We start from the raw sequence: 14,470 nt of genomic DNA on the forward strand, positions 1-14,470 counted from the left end.
CTGCAATCCTTTCTTCTCCATTCTCCTCCTGGGATTTTGAGCACACATGTGAATGCACCCTGTGTGAGTTTTAAGCCACCAGGCCCAGGACTTGAACTGTAGTTGACCATATGGGAATCCAGCACCTCAGCTACCATGCCACCTGCTGGTCCCGCTGTGTAATACTTTGATATATTAAAATACTTTGCTGGCCAAGAAGACACTGGCCTTTCATGGCCAGTCAGTTCTTAGAGACAGCAAGTACCTGGGGACACAGCTTTACATGCGAACCAACCAATCTGAGTCCACAGCCTGCCCGGCCCTCCCCCCCGCCCCTCCTTACCTAACTCTCACACACTAAACTGGTATTTTCCCTGCCCCAAATCATCCCAGGGCAGGTACCAGGCAAATGAAGGCCACTCTGGTAGCCTGAGCCCATGGAATTATTCATAGCAAATGAACTTTGTCCTCTGCCCTGCCCTGCCCTAAAGGCTCTGGGCTTGGCCTTTCTTCTTACTCTCCTCTTCCGCTGCTTCCCCCAAAGCCTGGAGCTTTCCCTGTGGCCTTGTGGGGCTATGCCAACCTCCGTCCTGGGACTGTATGTATTAAACGTCTTCCTTCCGAGCCTCGCTTTCATTTCTGCTTGTGGGCACACTGACTTGACCACAACGTAGCCCCACGCACATTCCTAGACCACATGCCATACATTCCCTTGTATTTCTTACATCCTTCAAGTGCTCACTGGGCCCATCATATGTAAGAGCCCCTCCTCTCCTTGTGGAACTGTAATGTGGAGTGGTGGGGACAGTTATGGTCACCCATCAGGGAAAGGACAATCAAGGAGTTCAACCTAAAACAACAGTAATAATAAAACTGAATCAGAAATGCATTTAATAAGAGATTATAGTCCCATAGGCGTGTTTAAACACAGTGCAAACTGTCCCCCCAGTCCCTGGGATGTTGCTTCCAACTCAAGACAGTCCTATGTGAAGAACAATAGGCAGGTTCTAACCCTGGGCGGGCTTTTGTATAAGCAGATATATCCTTTAGCATATTTATCATCAGCTTCTTGATATTTTTCAAGTGTGAACTAAAAGTGAATTGTAGTTAGAGTAACTTGAAGGGATATTAATTAGATTTTCCCCTTAATCTCGTGAGAAGATGTCCTGTCAGCAGTGAAGCATTTCACGGTTAATCAGAAAATCAGCTGCATAGGCTGGACTGGAGAAGAGATAAATCTCAGATCAATCAATTTTGGACTTGTCAGCAGCCCAGGTGAAATATGGGGACAGTTAGGGGGTAAAGCTATTACCCAAGAGGGAGATTCTATTCGATTCATCACGCACGCCTTGTGTTCCAGGCACTGGGTAAGAGACTGGACTGCGAGGACAAGCAGGTGTAGGTTCTGAATTCAGGCTGCTCAGATCCGAACTGTGATCCTGTCTATCAAGTACACTAGCGTGGGGAAGGTTCTCGAACCCCTATATTAGTTTGGGTGATGGCCACACACCTGCTATAAAGAGATTCCAAAGTGTGGTAGCTTAAAGCGGGTCGTTATTTACTCTTCCCGCTTTACAAGGTCCTGAGCGGGGAGTCCAGACCGTCTGCTTGACCAGCTCCTCTAGAACCTTGTTCCCCCGACCCGGGCTTGCTCTTCCTGTACGGGTCATGTTATCCTCCTGGTTGATGTTGGCTTACTGCCATGTCTTCGCTCAAATTCCAAGGATAATGTTGGAAATCCAAGACTCAGGAAAGAGATCTTGCTCACACCCTGTGTACCCCCGTCCCTACAAGGGCAGAGCAAACTGCAAAGGGGTCTGGGAAATGTAGTCTCGGTGGGGCAGCTATGTGCCAAACTTAAACTGGAGGTGAGGGTGCTTTCGATAAAAAACAGGAGGGGAATGTTACCCATGTCTGCTGTAGCTCCTGAAGCTTTTCTTCCTTCCTTCCTTCCTTCCTTCCTTCCTTCCTTCCTTCCTTCATTCCTTTCTTTCTTTCTTTCTTTCTTTCTTTTTTTTAGAGGTTTTTTCCTATAGGGCGCATGCACTCACCAGAAAGAGAGACAGAGAGCGAGAAATCACCCCCCCAGGGAGGATGGCCACGCCGCAATCCCTTCTCCTCCATTTCTCCTTTGGGAATCTTGGGCACGCATGTACACGCGCCTGGCGTGAGTTTAAGCTACCAGGTCTGGGATTCGAACTACATGGGAATCCAGCGACATAGCCATTACGCTAACTGCTGGTCCCCGAAACTTCTGTTTCTTTATCTCTGAAATGGGATCAATCACATTTCCTACCATTGGATGGTGTAAGATTTAAAATGAGAAAAAGGAAAGGAAGTTTTGTCACAGCCTGGAACGTACTCAGTATTTCATTAATGTTAGCTATATTATTATTAAAACAAGTAATCTCCAAAACTGGAACTCCATCGGTGGAGAGCAGCTTAGATAATTACCGAGGACTACTAGAGTACATGGAGGGGCAATTGATTTTGAAGGCAGAAACGACGGGAATGGAGGAACGACCCACAGAACGGCTGACACTTGATGCAGTTCTTTAAAAACAGGATTTTGCAAGGCGGAAAAGGGACAGCAGTACATTGCAGCAAAAGAAGACACACGAGAAAGGCTTGGTCACAGGACAGGAGACACGGGCATTATTTCTCACAGGGTGGTCCTTGGAACTCCTACTTTAGAGTCATGTGGATTTAGTCAAGACACAGAAAATAAAATATCTAGTTTCTGCCTAGAACCGGCCCATTGCCTGGTGCTTAAGATGACTGCATCCCATGTGAGTGACAGTGCAGTTCACATCCTGGACCTGTCGAGTGGAAAACCCACTTGCACTGGCCACCTGGGTGTGCATGCCCAAATCCTGAAAGGCGGGAGAGGCGGAGGAGAAAGGGTGCAATGTGGCAATCCCCCACGGTGATGCTTTCTCACCTCTCTCCCTCGCTCTCTAGTGTATGCACATGCCCTACCCTCTGGGAAACACTTTGTAAAAATCTGCAGAGAAAAGCTTTACAGCCTTATAACCATTGCGACATAGGCGGGGCCATGAGAAGGTGCACGACAGCAAAGTAAGCGTGTCACGTGGCTTTGCTGCGCAGACCGAATGCCACGCGGCTGTGTGCCGACACGGAGGTACTGTGGGGAGACAGTCACCGCCATAAAAGGTTTCCATATCCACGAGGAATTTTTGGTAATATGTGCACTGATTTTCTCAGTACCAGATTTACTTGAGCTATGGAAATAGTTTACTGTATTTTCAGGTGAAAGACAATACCTTTAACAGAGAAGAAAAGCTTTTTCGGTCTTTAGAAAAGACTGTGAGGCTCTGTGTGAAGAACATCTCGTCCTGCCTTCAACACACCCAGGTAGGTGAGACCTTGTGTTCTGGAAGTTTCTGCAGAATGCATTCCTTCCCATGGTTATTCTGAAGGGTGACTGTGACTGGTCATTGGGAAGGCGGGGACTGCTGCTGAAGAAGCCGCTGGGAAGACGTGGGTTTGGTCTGTCCCCTCTGCTCCAGCCAGCCCTGGCCCACGTCCCACAGTGTGAGGTCTCTGCTGAGGTCATTGCCACTCGGGGCACCAGCATGCTTTGCAGCAGAGATGAGTTCGTTAGTGCAAAGCTGCATGAGGCAGAAAGTCCACTCGTGTGTCTGATTATACTACGTATCTCTTTCGAGCACCTCAGCAAGTATTTAACAATCAGCTTCAAGAACTACAATATGTACACCACACTATTCCAATACTCACACCATTGCACCAGAAGACGAGATGACCTCTCAATTTCCAGTCCCCTAGGAGTTTGCCCTGACCTTCTCAGGAGTCTCTGACCCGCGAATCAACGGGCATGCAGCGCAGTTATTCTCAGTGGAAAGAGCAGTCAGGAGTCCCTCTAAGGGATGTCACAGAAGACATAGTCCCCTTACCAACATCTTGAGAATGGAGCCACGGGACAGAAAAGTCAGTCATGTTACACGGAAATTGGTGTATAAATGGCCCCTGACCTTACCCAGGAGTTTTTCTTTTGGCTGTCTGTTTCTGGGAGCAGATGTTTGCACACTTAGATAAAATCCCACACCGGCGAGGACTGACAACGGGCACAGTGATTCAGAGACAGGGTTCCATGTCATGTGTGCCTGGGCACCATTCTGTCCTCGCTTATTATCTGATGCAAAGCCCGATCTCACACTCAGGATTGCTAACCTCTTCCTAAAGTGCTGACTTCTGTTAAAAAAAAAAAAAAAGAATAAGAAAAAAGAAAAAGAAAACTAGAGCTTAGTTACAACAGCCAGAAGGCGCTGGGACCCTGCCCTTTAGAGACCGTCTAGGGAACATCACCGAGGAAAGTCTTCTCACTCGATTTGACTCGACAGAAATGTGAGCATCTTCACTTAAATAGGCCCTTAAATCATTTCCACTCGTGTGTCTGATTATACTACGTATCTCTTTCGAGCACCTCAGCAAGTATTTAACAATCAGCTTCAAGAACTACAATATGTACACCACACTATTCCAATACTCACACCATTGCACCAGAAGACGAGATGACCTCTCAATTTCCAGTCCCCTAGGAGTTTGCCCTGACCTTCTCAGGAGTCTCTGACCCGCGAATCAACGGGCATGCAGCGCAGTTATTCTCAGTGGAAAGAGCAGTCAGGAGTCCCTCTAAGGGATGTCACAGAAGACATAGTCCCCTTACCAACATCTTGAGAATGGAGCCACGGGACAGAAAAGTCAGTCATGTTACACGGAAATTGGTGTATAAATGGCCCCTGACCTTACCCAGGAGTTTTTCTTTTGGCTGTCTGTTTCTGGGAGCAGATGTTTGCACACTTAGATAAAATCCCACACCGGCGAGGACTGACAACGGGCACAGTGATTCAGAGACAGGGTTCCATGTCATGTGTGCCTGGGCACCATTCTGTCCTCGCTTATTATCTGATGCAAAGCCCGATCTCACACTCAGGATTGCTAACCTCTTCCTAAAGTGCTGACTTCTGTTAAAAAAAAAAAAAAAAAAGAATAAGAAAAAAGAAAAAGAAAACTAGAGCTTAGTTACAACAGCCAGAAGGCGCTGGGACCCTGCCCTTTAGAGACCGTCTAGGGAACATCACCGAGGAAAGTCTTCTCACTCGATTTGACTCGACAGAAATGTGAGCATCTTCACTTAAATAGGCCCTTAAATCATTAAAGATAACCAATGATAGAAATCCAAGAGAAATGCTTTTTAAAATAAAGAACCTGTGAGAACTGAATGCTAAAATAAGGCCCGGAAGGGAATTTAAGATGGACTCCACTTCACCAAGACTTAGGGACTCACAGAGAGCATTAGGAGAGAGTGAGGGGCCCAGGGAAGGAATGAAATACGTGGATTGTCACAAGCGGTCTGACTGTGGAGTAGTCATGAAATGCTTGCTGTGTGGGGGGTTTTTGCTGCTGTTGCTTTTTGTGTTTTTGTTTCCCAGTCCTCCGAGGGAAGGGAGGGTTGCGATGGAGGTCGGCGTCTGGGATGTGCTCAGTGCACTGACCGCGGGACTGGCCCTGCTCTTCTCTGCTCCTGGGTTTCAGGACGCTGTGCCCTTGGCTCTGCAGAGTGTGATGGGGCTCGGGGAGATCGCACACGACAAAGGCGAGGACGAGGGGGACTCTTCGGATACGCCGAGGGACGCCCTGAATCCCTGTCACGACTTTGTAAGTTACTTATACCCCAGATAAAAGCACGTTAAATACTGGGGTTAGAAGAAAAGCTGCTTTTCATTTATTTTTTTGGAGATAGAAATAGAACACGCACTGCAGTAAATACTAATGTCAAAATTATGAGGTTTAAACAGGATTTTAAAAAATCACTGAATTTTTTAAAGTGGATTAATAAGGATTTCATTATAATTGAAATTTCAGAAGACCACAGACTGCGTTTCTGGGGGTGGTCAGTGTCTGTGCAGCTTTTAAAATCAATACTGGGTTTAAGTCTCCATGTACTATAGCACAGATTTATTAGGTTAGGAAGCTGATTTGATTTTCTTAAAGGATTCTTTGGCAATGCACTGAGTCCTTACAGAAGGAGTTAAGGTGCTCTTGAAAGATATGCCTCTTTTTATTTCTTTTTTGGCCAGAAAGTACATGGGTTGCCAGAGACAGAGAGACACAGAGAGGAAGAGGGTGGGAGTAGGGGAGAAAGCGCCCTCCAGTGGGGTGTGGCCATTCTATAGTCCCCTCTCCTCCATTCCTCTGCCTGTCAGGACTTAGCACCCACGCACACATGGACCCTACATGTTTTTCAAGCCACTGGAGCTGGACTGAGTCATGAACAGCCATGTGGACTCTGCCTTCCCTAACTGCTAGGCCATGGGGCTGGCCCACTGGAGGATGTGATTCTTATTAACATCCAGTTAATGATTTAAAAAAATTATTTAATCTAATTTTACTCATTATTATTTCTTTAAAATTTGACCAGAGCGAGAGAGAGAGAGAGAGAGCACATCGCCATGAGCACATCGCCAGGTCTAGACCTTGAACCATGGTTGGCCATGTGGGAATCCAGCTCTCTAACCACCACACCAACTGCCGGCCCCCACCCAGTTAATTCTTTGGGAAGCAGAGCCTTCCTATTGAGATAGGGTTTCTATTTAATAATCACGTTGTTGCTGTTGTTGCTGTTCTGTGGTAAAATATTTGTTTTCTAAGAGTTCTATACAAAGTGGCTTAGTTATAATAAAAACATCCTTGAGCCTCTAAAACTTTGGGTAGTAAATTGGTCTGGGATACTGATCTTAAATTGGTGTCTCGCGCCCCTGTAGACACTGATGTTTTGTGGTAGTGTTTAGGAAGAACAGAGACGATGTACCAGACCCCTCGTTACCTGGGGGCGGGGGCACTTCCTGCTGTCAGACCACCTTGGCTGACCTTGACTGGGTGGTCCTTGTGTTGGAGGGCATTCAGCATTCTGGGCTCGCCAGCCTGGAGGTTTCAGGAACACATCCCCACCCCACGCCACTGTGCCAACCAGCGAACAGCCCCACAGAGTTCAGGCCCCTGGGAAGTGACACAGTCCTGGCCAGGGAAGGGCAGGAGGTGCATCTTACGTTGCAGCACTGGGGATGGAGAGTCAGGGTCACACCTGAACTCAGATGCCAGCGCCAGGTCATCACAGCCGCGTGCGTGGACAGGTAAACAAGGGCAGCTTTGTGACGTGTGGAACAGAAATGTGGGACTCATTCTTCATGTCTTTTCTGGGCCTAAGTACAGAAGCACAGTTTAGAAAAGTCCTTAAGAATTTGCTCTTTATCTGCATCCCAGTTCATTCCAGCTGACAAATATTTCTCACGTGGTGAGAGCCTACTGCGAGTTTCTCCCTCAGAGAGCGAGCTCCAGGGTCTGGAGAATGCAGAGACGGCGTCCTGCCTTACCTAGCACAAAACCACATGGGTGATTCATTAGGGTAAAGGAACAGCGTTGAAAGCTCAATATAAAACTTACTTTATGAGGAACATACATACAACTCTTTTTAAAAATTGAGCGAGCCCCATAGCCTAGTGGCTAAGGGATCCAAATCCCACAGGGTTGACCGCAGTTTGAATTCCGGCCCCAGCAGCTTGAAAAACACACTGGGTGCATGTGCACATGTGCCCCAAATCCTGACAGGTTAGAAATACGGAGGGGAAGGGATTGTGGCATGACTACACCCACTGGGGGTGCTTTTTCCCTCTTCCACTGTCTTTCTCTGGTGAGTGCAATGCCCTCTGGCAATAAAATACACTTCTATAGTAAGCGCTCGAAATCTATCTAAAGGCAGAGAGGTTGTTCTTATTTAACATTCAGTTATATAGAGCTAAACATTTTGTGAAGGACAGAATATTAAAATATATCTGATTCGCATTTTTATCACCCGCAATTCTTATGTGTAGGTGCATTGGGTTGATCTATGAGTCACTGAAAATATATAAATATAGATAGTAAAATGACAATTAGATTACCTATAGAATCCAGTGAAGTCACACACAGAGCAATTTATCCCTGATACAGTAAATAGAGCCTTTGCTTGGTCAAGGGACTCATTAGACAGTCTGCAGGTGTATATCGATTATCTCATAAGCCGGACATCGAATTTAATCTGTGTTGGTTATTGCTGGTGCCAATAAGAGATTGGTTTCCCTCTTCTAGATTTCCCATGAGCTCAGACAAAGTTACTAGAGGCCTTTTGAGTTCATTAACAAAAGTTGCTGCTCCCCAGCGGATTCCCTGGGCCCTCTGGGGTTCAAAGGAGAAACCTACTCGTGTGTTTCCAGACAGGATCAGTAACCTAGCGCAGGTGATAACGGACAGGCAGGGCGGTCAGCAAACAGGACGCCAGCGTGTTTCAGAACAGAGGGAGGGGAGGAGAAAGGAGAAAGCACACCCAGGTAGTCAAGGGGTGGCGCGGGGCTGGCTGAGCGTTAACAGGAGGTTGAGGTCCCGGATGAGCGTCAGCTTCAGTGCATTAAAGAGGAAGTCACCCTGTGGTCCCTAAAGCCTCACAGGCAAAACGTCCCTATTAAGGGTGACCCTGTGTAGAGGGAATACAGTTCCTCTAACTCAAATGAGCCCCAAGGGTAGCCGGATTTGGAGCCCCTGGGAATAGGTGGGAGGAATAAGTACAGTCCCCTCCCAGGCCCACTAAATTCCTTGCTGCCAGTAAAGGGTAGGAGCGACACGGTGGGTCCCGGATGCAGTCCTAGTAGTCAGAGCCTGAAGATTAACCCCCACCACCGCCTCCCGAGCGCTTGGCTCTGGGATTATAAAGAAGGGGAGAGGGAGGGGAGGTGTCAAAGGAGATGACCCCAACGGCAAAAGCGATGGGCGCGCAGAGGAGGTGGAGTTCTATCTTGGGTGAGTGGGCTCAACGTTGCATTCTGCTTCCTGCTCTCTCTTCGGGCCCAGAGGTCGAGCCTGGAGTCCTGGTGAAGCCCTCGGACAGCTTTAAGTAGACAAAACCCATAGACCCTTCTGCGTGGGATGCTTTCCCGCGGACTTTGGCGCTCCCGGGGGCTGCGCCTGCGAGCCGCGCGGGGTAACAGCCCTCTTTGTTTTGGCAGGCCGCTCCCTTGCAGAGGCTCGTCCTGACCCCCCTGGCGGCCCTGCTCTCCTTGTTCCCAGGGCCGCAGAAGCTCATCCAGAAACGCTACGACAAGCTGCTGGACTACAACGGCTGCCTGCAGCGGTCGGCAGGGGACGAGTCGGACTTGGCCAAAAAGGAGTATGAGGCCCTCAACGCCCAGCTGGTGGAGGAGCTGCAGGCGTTCAACCGGGCGGCAGGGAGGGTCCTGCGGAGCTGCCTGGGCAGCTATGTCACCCTCCTGAGAGACCTGATGCTCCGGGCGCAGCAGGCGCATTCCGCCGCGGGGCCGGTAAGCGCAGCTCCCGCCTGGCACCTGGAACCGCGCCCCTGCGGGCGAGCCCTGAGCCGCGTGGGCGCGGGCAGCCGTGGTTTAAATGAAGCCGGCCAGGTGGTCTCTCTATCTCTCTCTGCCACGAGAAGCACAGAGAGGGTTTCCCAGTTCAGGCTTAAAGGGATTTACACATTTGCAGTTCTTATTGGAGATTGCTTTTCAGATATGGAAGCCTTTCAGCTCTGTCTGCCCCCTAATATTCTAAATTCCTGTAATATTCTCTTTCGCTCCCTCTCTTCCTTCCTTCCTCCCTCCCTTCCTCCCTCCCTTCCTTATTTTCTTCCTTCCTCCCTCCCTCCCTTCCTAAGGGGATTCCCGAGATGCCCACAGACTGGGAAAAGGGGTTCCCTCACTGGAGAGTGGAACACAAAACCTCGTGATAGTCAAACAGGCAGGCCATTAAGTGATGGGTGGCTGTCTTCAGCCATGAACGCCTGCAAGCTGCCCCCGGAGTCTGCTTGGTCCTGGCCTGCTTTCCTGTTCCCGCCCAGAAACGTCCTCAGCCTTCCTCCCTCCCTCCCTTATTTTCTTCCTTCCTCCCTCCCTTCTTCCCTCCCTCCCTTCTTTATTTCCTTCCTTCCTCCCTCCCTTCCTTTTTTCCTTCCTTCTTCCCTTCTTTCCTTCCTTCTTCCTTCCTTCCTTTTCCCCTCCCTCCCTTATTTCCTTCCTTCCTTCTTTCCTTCCTTTCCCCCACCCTCCCTCTCTTTTCTCCTTTCCTTCCTTCTTCCTTCCTTCCTTCTTTCTTCCTTCCTTCTTTCCTTCCCCCTCCCTCCCTCCCTCCCTTTTCTTCCTTCCTCCCTCCCTTTTCTTCCTTCCTCCCTCTCTCTCCTCCTTTCCTTCCACCTTCCCTCCCTTCCTTTCCTTCCTCCTTCCCTTCCTTCTTCCCTCCCTTCCTTCTTCCTCCTTTCCTTCCTCCCTCCCTCCCTTCCTTCTTCCTCCCTCCCTTCCTTCCTTTTCTCCCTTCCTTCCTTCCTTTTTTCCTTCCTTCCTTCTTCCTTCCTTCTTTCCTTTCTCCCTCCCTCCCTCCCTTCCTTCCTTCTTTCCTTCCTTTCTCCCCTCCTTTCTCCCTCCCTCCCTTCTTTCCTTCCTTCCTTTTCTCCCTTCCTTCCTTCTCCCCTTCCTTCCTCCCCTACCTTCCTTTCTCCCTTCCTTCCTCCCTTCCTTCATTCTTTCCTTCTTTCCTTCCTTCCTTTCTCCCTCTCTTCTTTTCTTCCTTCCTTCCTCCCTCCCTCCCTTCCTTTCTCTTTCTTCTGCCTTTCTACCTTCTCTCTGTTCCTCTTTCTTTCTCTTCCTCCATTTCTTCTTTCTTTTATGTGTATTTCTTCAGGGAGGGAAAGAGAAACTCTCGCCTTGTCTTTACTGTTGTGATCTGTCCCAGTCTCAGTGGGTCAGAATGACAGGTGTGTGCACGTGCACCTGGCAGGCACTGGGAGGCCTCGGTCATGGCCTGGGCCCATCCATGTGGCCTCAGCGTGGACAGGAGCACAGAGTTTCTGCAGCATCTCTAGCTGGTCTGCACACTCTGCTGAGTTCACGCTCACTGTTGAGAATATTTGACTTGTCTACCGTAATGACCCTGGGATCATGACAATATAACACACTTTAACAGGGCATTTGAGGGAAAATCCAGTAAGGAGGCTGTTTACAAAACTGATGATGTGGGGGGACCAGCAGTTAGTGTAATGGCTATGTCACTGGACTCCCATGTAGTCGACCGCGGTTCACATCCCGGACCCGGTGGCTTAAAACTCACGCCCGGCGCGTGTGTGTGCATGCCCAAGATCCCGAGAGGAGGATGGAGGAGAAGGAATTGTGGTGTGGCCATCCCCCTGGGGGGTGATTTCTCGCTTTCTGTCTCTCTATCTCTCTCTGTCTGGCGAGCACACACGCCCTTGTAGCAAAGACCTCCCCCCCCCCAAAAAAAATGATGATGTGAAGTGTAATCCCAGAATTATAGTTTATCATAAAAAGGGCAATTACCTCAGATTGGAGAGGGTTGGAAAGCTCTGGAAGAGATCTCTGCAGGAAGACAATCTGATAGAATATCTCACATTTGGAAAGTCTTAAGGAGAGCCAGTGGGTGTGTGTGCTTGCAGGAGGTTAGGGAGATCCCCCGGTGGGCTGTGTTCAGGCTGCAATCCTTTTTCCTCCACTTTGCCAACCCATCAAGATTTGGGGCATGCATGCACACATGCTCAGAGTGTTTTTCAAGGCTTTGGGGCTAGGATTCGAATTGTGATCAGCCATACAGGAGGCCTCTATGCACAGCACCTAACCTCTGCACCGTGGGGCCCACCCTCCTCCCCGGACCTCCAGTGCACTCTTTCTGCGGTGGCTGCACTGCAGACCTTCCCGTGGTGATGGAAGCCTCTTTGGGCGAGTGTCTGAGGGAATCCAGCAGGCATCGCATGGTCTTCTTTGGCCTCACCCTGCAGCTCAGACTGCAGCCCCGCTCTGTCCACAAATTTCCACATTCTGCCCACGGAGGCTACCCTCAAGGCCCACCCAGTTTTAGACACAGAACATGGACTCTGCCTCCTGATAGGAAGCACCTCAAAGGATTTGCTGATCTGTGTAGCCTCTTTCCCCTGGTCACTATCCTCGCCTCCACTGGGAGGAGCTCACTACCATCAACTCCTGAGCCTTTCCCCTAGAAAGGTGATTATTGTTTGTTTTTGTTTTGTTTTTATTTTTGTTTTGGTAGAGGTTTTTGCCTTAGGGTGTGTGTGCTCATCAGAGAGAGACAGAGACAGTGAGAGGGAAAATGAAAAATCCCCCCCCTATGGGGATGGCCACACCACAATCCCTTCGTCATTCTCCTCCTGGGATCTTGGGCATGCACACTCATGCACCTGGCATGATTTTAAAGCCATTGAGTCTGGGATTTAGACCGTGGTTTTCCATGCGAGAGTCCAGCGGCGTAATTGCTGTGCCATCTGCTGGCCCCTGCTCTTTGATTTAGGACTGAATCTGTGCATTTTCTGCTAGCAGGCCAGCTGATGGCCTGGTAGTTAAGGCAGCTAGATCCCACATGACTGACCGTGCAGTCTGAGTCTCAGACCTGGAGGCTTGAAAAAACACTCCAGGTGCGTGTGCGTGTGCACCCAAAATCCTGAGAGGAGAATGGAGCAGGGATTGTGGTGTGACAAAGCCCTCCACCCCCCCACCCCCAGCAGTTCTCTCTCTCTCTTTCTCTCCCTCTTTGTGGTGAGTGTACACACCCTACAGCAGAAAAACAAACTGTGCCCCCCAAGCTCCCTATTACTTTACTGAGGTTTCCAGATGCAGCGAATCAGACCGCCTTCACCTCTAAGCTCGAGAGGTGCCCTGCTCTCACTGTCCCCCACGTCTCAGCTGCTCCCCCAGCTGCACTGCACCCAGCCTGCAACGGGTATCTCACTGTCAGAAACGCCATGTCATTCCTTCTGCAGGTGCCACTGACGGCCCCAGACATCTCCGTGGTTCAGAACCGAGTGCTGGAAGAGGTTCAGAATCTGAATTTTGTGAAGGACAACAGTGCCACCTTCATTGAGAGGAAACTCAGCTTTGAAAAGAAAAAGCCCGTGCAGAGTCTGGTGAGCGTGGCGGCACCCGTGACAGCGGCGAATCCCGCTTCTTGTCTGGTCGGAAATACAGCATCGTGTTATCTCCCCGACACTCATTTCATCCCAACCTTCTGTAGCTTCAATAGAGTCGCTTAACTCTGTCTTATCTCTGTTACAGCTTCAAAAAAATCATGCTTTATTGATTTATTTTCCGGTTTGGGGCGTGACGTACCCTGCATTCCCTGAGGTAGTAGACCCAAGGTAGACCCTGAGTAAATCTTTGTGGAACATAATTTTATAGAGATAAATCATATAGCCCAGCCTCTCACTGTATAGATAAGAAAGGGCTCCAGGGTTGAGGTGGCTTTCTTAAAGTCACTTAGTGCCAGAGGTGGGAAGATTCGGGCCTATAGACTTCTGACAAATTTGCTGGTGTCATTTTCCAGAAAAACACATACGCATGTCTGATTTACTCAAGCAAATTGTAGTTTTCAAGTACTTGATGTGCGAGGGATTATCTACAGATGGCAAAGGGTTAACAAGTAGCTCACCACCCGAGAGGGATTAGAACCTGCCTCCTCCGCCTGGCTGACCTTGCCCTCCTCTCTGCAATCCTGCCCTCTGTGCTTGTAGAGAATTTCTCACTGAACAACCTGACCTGTCTCTGTCTCTGCCTTGACATAATCTCAGATCAATGTGTGATTTTTAAATTTTGAAAATCTCCAAAGAAATATTTACCAACATAGTTAGTTGGGACTTCTCACACACCCATCTAAACCAGTGTCCTCACGTCTCCCAGCCAGAAGGGCCACGTCAGACGGACAGTCACCGCTCCCAGCTTCTGTGCACCTACAGTGCAGAGGAGCTCTACCAAGCCAAGCGCAGGTGCAACGTGACACAGGAGCAGGACATCAGTCTTCTGGAAGGAGAGCTGGTGGCTGTCATGGAACAGAAAGACCCCCTGGGGAGTTCCAGCAGGTGGCTTGTTGACACCGGAAGTAAGTTTTTCCAGAACTTGCACTCGTCTTCTCGTTGGGACTTCCCTGGGGCCTCTGTATGCAGCTGCGAGTGCAAGTTCGGGAAGAATATACACGTGGCCTTTCGATTCTTATTTCCTATTTAGTTGCCAAAGGGTACGTGTACGCCTCTTTCCTAAAACCCTACAATCCAGCCAGAGCGCGGAAGGGGGATGCCGAGAGCAGGCTCCGTGAGGATGACTTCGACAACATCAGCCTCTTTGTGTCTTCACGGCCAGCGAGAGACAGTGTCACGGGCACCCCAGAAGGCAGCATAAGCGACAGCAGCTCGTCTCTTAGTGGCACATGTGGAAAGTTAGAGACCAATGGCACTGATGTTGACAGTTTTCAGGAAGTAGAGGAACAGGTAAGCATTCGAACCTCCTCGATGTGAAAACACTTGGCAGTTGAAATACTGGATTTCTGACTGCATTCCACCTTGCTGTACAACTGGTTGGAAAATGTGTCTTTTTTTTTTTTTTTTTTGAGATAGAAT

At 49.3% G+C, this 14,470-nt stretch overlaps 1 protein-coding gene across 1 annotated transcript in view; it reads left to right on the forward strand.

The window, feature by feature from the left end:
• Positions 1–14,470, forward strand: part of ARHGEF38 (Rho guanine nucleotide exchange factor 38) — a 113,381-nt gene that overhangs the window by 87,421 nt on the left and 11,490 nt on the right. The window contains exons 8-13 of the mRNA XM_006151161.2: positions 3,250–3,354; positions 5,557–5,679; positions 9,060–9,371; positions 12,845–12,988; positions 13,758–13,956; positions 14,082–14,341. Coding sequence (XP_006151223.1) covers positions 3,250–3,354; positions 5,557–5,679; positions 9,060–9,371; positions 12,845–12,988; positions 13,758–13,956; positions 14,082–14,341 — 1,143 coding nt within the window. The remainder of the gene's footprint in view (positions 1–3,249; positions 3,355–5,556; positions 5,680–9,059; positions 9,372–12,844; positions 12,989–13,757; positions 13,957–14,081; positions 14,342–14,470) is intronic.

This window comes from Tupaia chinensis, unplaced genomic scaffold (genome assembly GCF_000334495.1).
Source record: "Tupaia chinensis unplaced genomic scaffold, TupChi_1.0 Scaffold000315_1, whole genome shotgun sequence".
NCBI lineage: Eukaryota > Metazoa > Chordata > Mammalia > Scandentia > Tupaiidae > Tupaia > Tupaia belangeri.